General features: G+C 34.9%; 1 protein-coding gene across 1 annotated transcript; it reads right to left on the reverse strand.

Moving 5' to 3' along the window:
- Positions 1-2,537: 2,537 nt before the first annotated feature.
- On the reverse strand, positions 2,538-5,286 carry LOC143607084 (uncharacterized). Its single transcript, XM_077082655.1, has 3 exons — positions 4,810-5,286; positions 4,209-4,726; positions 2,538-2,822 (listed from the first exon to the last, which is right to left on the reverse strand). The coding sequence occupies exons 1-3, from the start codon at positions 5,258-5,260 to the stop codon at positions 2,748-2,750; spliced, it is 1,044 nt and encodes a 347-aa protein (XP_076938770.1). The 5' UTR covers positions 5,261-5,286; the 3' UTR covers positions 2,538-2,747.
- Between the last annotated feature and the right edge of the window lie 413 nt (positions 5,287-5,699).

The raw sequence follows: 5,699 nt of genomic DNA on the forward strand, positions 1-5,699 counted from the left end.
TTCTCTTTTGTTTACACTTGCACAGTTTTCTTGTTTTTATGCTCAATTGGGAGCACGGATTGACTATGAGCTATGAATCTTAGACTTGGTCCCGATCTGATTACACCCTTGTTGAAAACCAGACATACACATGTTGCGCGCAGATTTATTGTTATCTATGTATGGTATTAAACTTGATTTCTCACCAACACGCAAGTGTTTGACGTTTTATTTTAACACATGTTCAGGTTTGCTGTAGCTATATTTGGAGCTTGTGGACACGTAGGACGTTTTTACTTTTGGACCTAGATTAAAATGTATCAAGACAAGTTATTATTGTTCGAATATTTTGTCTTATAATATATTGATTTATGTTGATTTATGTTATCTTGTGTTTACGTTGCGTGTGCGCGAATGAATATATTTATTAAATATTGACACCCAATAGTGTCACGAGTAATGAAACAATATGTGGCGCCCCGATGTATAATCCGCCTTTGGTCGGGGTGTTACACCAACCGGTATCAATACCGATTTTGCTCATCCCTAAGTAAATGCATAGTATTTATTATGAGCCATATTTATTGTTTTCATAAATTTATTATAAACCACCATTTTTTTAGGGAAAACAAGTTAAAAAGAAACTAATTCAAAACACCCAAAATCATCAAATTGAACAATTTTGGCACATCAACCCTTAACCAACCCTGCCCGTTCAGCTTGCCATTTTTTAAAACGGTACTAGTGGTATAGAAACATTGAAATATTTGACTAGCTTCTTTTTAGTTGTTTTTATTTATATTATATCTTGCTTAAAAAAATAGGAGCCTGGCTAAAAATATGTTTTTTTTCTAACATCGATTGAATTAGACATAACCCCTATCCTGATTGCGATGAGCGTGATCTATATCTATTGTGCCGTACCAATTTCTGGAAGACAAAAACAAAAAATCACATCTATCGAAAACACGACATTCACTGATTGATTGGAAATGGGCACGATGATGGGATTTAATATCAACAAAGATCCACAGCTCGACCCACTTTGGATCTTTTGGTCCCAAATATGTTTATATAATTACATCTGCAAGACGTGGTTGGCTGTCCAAATGGATATTCGTCTCCACAGGTTCCTTCCATGTTAGAGGTGATTTATATATTAAGTTCGTGTGGTATCGTCTAGAACTATTGATCATTATTTTAATGGTAAATAGGATTTACACAAATCTTTACTTTCATAAAAAAATGAATATAAATGTTAGTTAGATCTTTAAATCATTAAACACCAATTCACAAAATAAACATCAAAGCTATAAGCTCATGTATACATTAATACATAGATCTTGATAATGTGTATCACCTTAATTTCATAATATTATATGTAGTATTTTTTATGTTGTGATAACTATGGAAATTTGTTGCCGAAAAACTTAAAAGAAAGAGAACACTATCAATATCCTGTAAAACTCTAGTATGCAGCAGTTGTGCTGAACACGTGGCATATAAGATGATTGAAGATAAAAAATGGAGAAAGTTGGATCCGATCAAAAGAAATTAAGGATTAGAAATTAAATTTTTTATATGTTTTAACGACGGTTAATCCATTTCTATCCCTCTCGTGAAAGTCTTGAATTTACCATTCCATTATCACCTCATTTAAATAATTCATAATCATATTCTTTTAATAGAAAAAATTATTAAGATCCAAAGGAAACACCACTTTCTATCTTACAAATCTTAGGGTACAAATCTTAGAGCATCCACAAGAAGCATCAGTTCCCAAAGTTCAAATCTACGTGACGGGTTACAAGCTCAAGAAAAACAAAATTCATCATTGTAAGGTAAAGATCTTCGGATGAAAATTTTTTCACTGCAAACATGAAATGAACTTTGAGGTGACATATTTCTCTTTCCCTATCTCACATCCACATATATATAAATTATGTATATGTATATATTTTTAATAATTTTTTAATTAGGTTTGTAGAGGTTTGTTGTTGCGGAAAAAAGTGAGGTTTTTGAAAAAAGTTTGAAATATGATGTGACGACGATATGGTGGTTTGTAAAGGTTTGTTGTTGTAAGGAAGTGAGTTGTCCGTGTGCGCTTAATTTGATACGAGCATACATAGGAAATAACATAAATATTATAACAATCAAAGAAGTGTAGGTGTAAACAATAAAGAAATCAAAATTTACTAGAAAATAAATACTTGTTATGACCGTGTGTAATGGTATCATTTAAAAGGTGAATAAAACCCCACTACCAGCCAGGGGCATTATGGACATTATAAAAATGATTTTACAACAAGCTCATACGTGCATTAAAGTGGTAAGTATTATTAAGAACACATTATAATTTTCTTTAAGAAGCGCGATGATAATATGACGAAATATTGCCCTTATCTAACATCTTTTTTAAAATAAAAGATTTTCTTAATTCTATACTTCTATTCTATGTATATGTACAAAAAATATTAATGACCAAGAAAAAAGAGTAAAAAACACTATCAAATCGACGTTGTTCTATATCTTTCTTTCAACGTCATACACTACAAACTTTTTTTCTTTTCTTTTTCATACACACCATCCGACCTATTAATTTAAAAACAAAAAAGAAAAAGCAAAAAAAAAAAAAAGTATTCCATAACCAATTTACAAGAGCAGGCGAGGCAAGCTTAAGATATTAACAAATTAAAAAAGAAAACTCTATTTTTGTATTTTTAAAACCCGTTTCTGTTTTAAATATTTGGCCGGCAGCTTAGAAAATCTTAATCCGATGAATCGGAGCTGGAAGCAGCGTTGCCGGATCTCGGTCTCCGGAGAAGTTCAATCAGTGCCTCAGCCTGTCCATCAGTCAAATAATTCAAAATTAGACCCACCACATCACAAATAATTATCATTTCACTTCAAGATTTTAATAATATACGACACATCAAATAATATGATTTTCTTTATTTTTTAAATTGAAACATTCCAAGATTCGAATTTAAGTTTCATATGTCACTAAAGATAAAATAAAGGTAACCACCATATACAATCAATGTACATACTTTTTAATACAACCTTGTCGTCAACATATTAGGTTTTACCTTTTCAAAATCTAAAATATAAATCTCTCTTAGGTCATAATAACTTCAATAACTTTGTTTTTAAAAAATTTCGAGACTGACCAAGTTCAACATCCATGATAAATATTATAAACTGTGTCTAACAATGTAACGACGCTTATATCAGAGACTACATAAGGGTCAAGATGTCTATTGACCGCCCGTCCGACCAACCAAATTTTCTATTACTAGAGGTATTAAATATTGTTGATTTCTAGTTGAAAATGAACCGAGTCTTATTGACCGACCAACTAACTATATTTTTTTTATTATTAGAGGGTATTAAATACTGTGGATTTGTAGTTGAAGTGAATGGAGTCTTAGTGACCGCCCGACTGACAAAATTTTCTATTATTAGAGGTATTAAATATTGTTAACTTCTAGTGAAAGTGAACCGAGTCTTTTTTTTATGTGTGACGGTCAGTTGAAAAGATTGAGAACTCGGTCCCATATTTTCATTTTGAAATGTTCAATTTACGTGACACACGTCTAGAATGGGTCATAGGCAATTCTTTTGAGTGTGATGGTTGGTTTATACAAGTGGAGGTCAATGTAAATGTATTTGGAACCCTATCCTTTTCAAAAGTGACATGTGAACAAATCTTGTATAAATGTTTAAAACAAATACAATGTTTCCCTGATTGTTTGAATAATTATTATACATTACGTTTTCACGCCAACTCATATCCATAAATCATTTCACTCATTACTATTTTTAAATTTTATTTTACTACCCCTTTTTCTAAGTAAAATACAAAAATTAATGTGATTATCATAGAAAACAATATCTTTGGACGATCGTGACTTACTAATCACGATTGTCCAGAGATAACTCTTATTACAATTTGACTATTACAAGTTATGACTTGCTGCTACCATTTAGTTTTACTAATAATTTACATTATACTATTAACTCGAATGAAAATGATAATGATAGGTAATTAACTAAATTAACTAGCTAATGATTTTACGAATGACATTTGAGGTGTGATTCAGGACAAACGAAATTAATATACGAAACGTATAAATGACTAGAGTAATTATTATTAGTATACTGTTAGAATAATTACTCTAGTTATATGTTCAATTTGTTTGTATTAGATCCTAACACGTTATGGTTACCTTTTGTTTAGCACGTTCGGTTCCGTTCTGTGTCAACGCGACAAGTGGCGGAATGGCTCCTTCACGGGCCACCATATTCCGGTACACCACACTGGCATCACACAGTTGCAACAGAATAACCGCCGCGATCTCCTTCTGCAGTTGCGATCCAACCTCAATAATCTCCACCAACACCGGAATCCCTCCCTCCTCCACCAACGCCGCCTTGGCCTCCGGCAACGACACCAAAACACTCATCACAAATGCCGACTTATCCAGCATACTCGACTCGAAATCCGCCATGAATTCCACCAACGGCTTCATAATTCCCGCCTCCACCGCTCGAATTTTGTTCTCCTTCAACGAACAGAGCGAATACAACGCGGTGGACGCGTCTTTCTTCCCGCGGAAGTTACCGGTCTCCAACAGATCAACTAACAACGGAATCGCTCCGGACCGTCCGATCGCGGACTTGTTTTCTTCTAACTGCGATAACCGGAGCAACGCACACGCGGCGTTTTCCTTCGCGGTGGTTGTTCCTACCTGTAAAGGAATAAATACAAGTAAACATAATCAAATACCGTATCTTAATTATATTCTCATATATTCACTATTATTCTACCTACCTTCAAGGCTTTAACTAACGGGCGTATCGCTCCAGCGGAAGCCAAAGCCTCTTTATTCTCATCACACAACGACAAATTGAGAATCGCGGTAACACCGTGCTCTTGCAATTCATGATCGGAGCTTGAAATCAAGGAAATCAACGGGCGGATTGCTCCGGCTCTGGCGATTTTAACTCGATTCTCCGGTTTATTCTTCGCGAGGAGGCGGAGCTCCATGGCGGCTTGCTTCTGAACCTCAATTGAATCGGATACCAGCTGTTCAATCAGATCGTCGGATTTCTCGGTCGTGCAGGCGAGAAGCAACCGCTTGCTATGAACGGAGGTCGTCGGGAACTCGCCGGAGCGGTCACTGTTACAGTCGCTGAAAGCGGTGGAGTCTTCTGTGAGACTGATGTTGCTGAAATTGCGTCCTATGTATGTGAAAGTGGGGTGAATTTGTGACTCCATGACTTGGGAAATAATAATAATAATAATATTGGTTGTGGGGGTGTAGATATAGAAAAAAAAAAGAAAAGAAAAGAGGGGAGACACGTGGACGACCATATCGAATCGGGGTACAGAGAGCACGTGGGAAAGGGTGTGGCGTGCGTACAAGGAAGGTCCGTTTTTCTTACATTTAACTGCCGTGTCCTTTTTCTCTTTTTTTCATGATGATGCATAGTTAGTTGGTAAACTTATTAATTTTGCTACTCTAGGACCCCCGAAACTAAACTTTTTGCTATTGTTTATTTCCTAATTGTTTTGGGCTTTTGTTTAGGACAGATGACTATTAGCTAACACGCTATTCACACATCAAAGACACGGTACAAGTCTTTACAAGTTTTATGATATGTCATACTGACCCAGGGTCAGAATGTTTTAAAGGTCGTATAGGGTGTTATACTGC

The sequence above is a fragment of the Bidens hawaiensis genome, unplaced genomic scaffold, assembly GCF_021521415.1.
Source record: "Bidens hawaiensis isolate Kalapana, Puna unplaced genomic scaffold, B.hawaiensis_p1.1 tig00079305_1, whole genome shotgun sequence".
In the NCBI taxonomy this organism is placed as follows: Eukaryota; Viridiplantae; Streptophyta; class Magnoliopsida; order Asterales; family Asteraceae; genus Bidens; species Bidens hawaiensis.

Coding starts and splice junctions, on each gene's coding strand:
- LOC143607084 (XM_077082655.1), bottom strand. CDS start 5,260: ATGGAGTCACAAATTCACCCCACTTTCACATACATAGGACGCAATTTC. Junction 4,727..4,809: donor AGTTAAAGCCTTGAAGGTAG/GTAGAATAATAG, acceptor CTTTACAGGTAG/GAACAACCACCGCGAAGGAA. Junction 2,823..4,208: donor CCGAACGTGCTAAACAAAAG/GTAACCATAACG, acceptor ACTGATGGACAG/GCTGAGGCACTGATTGAACT.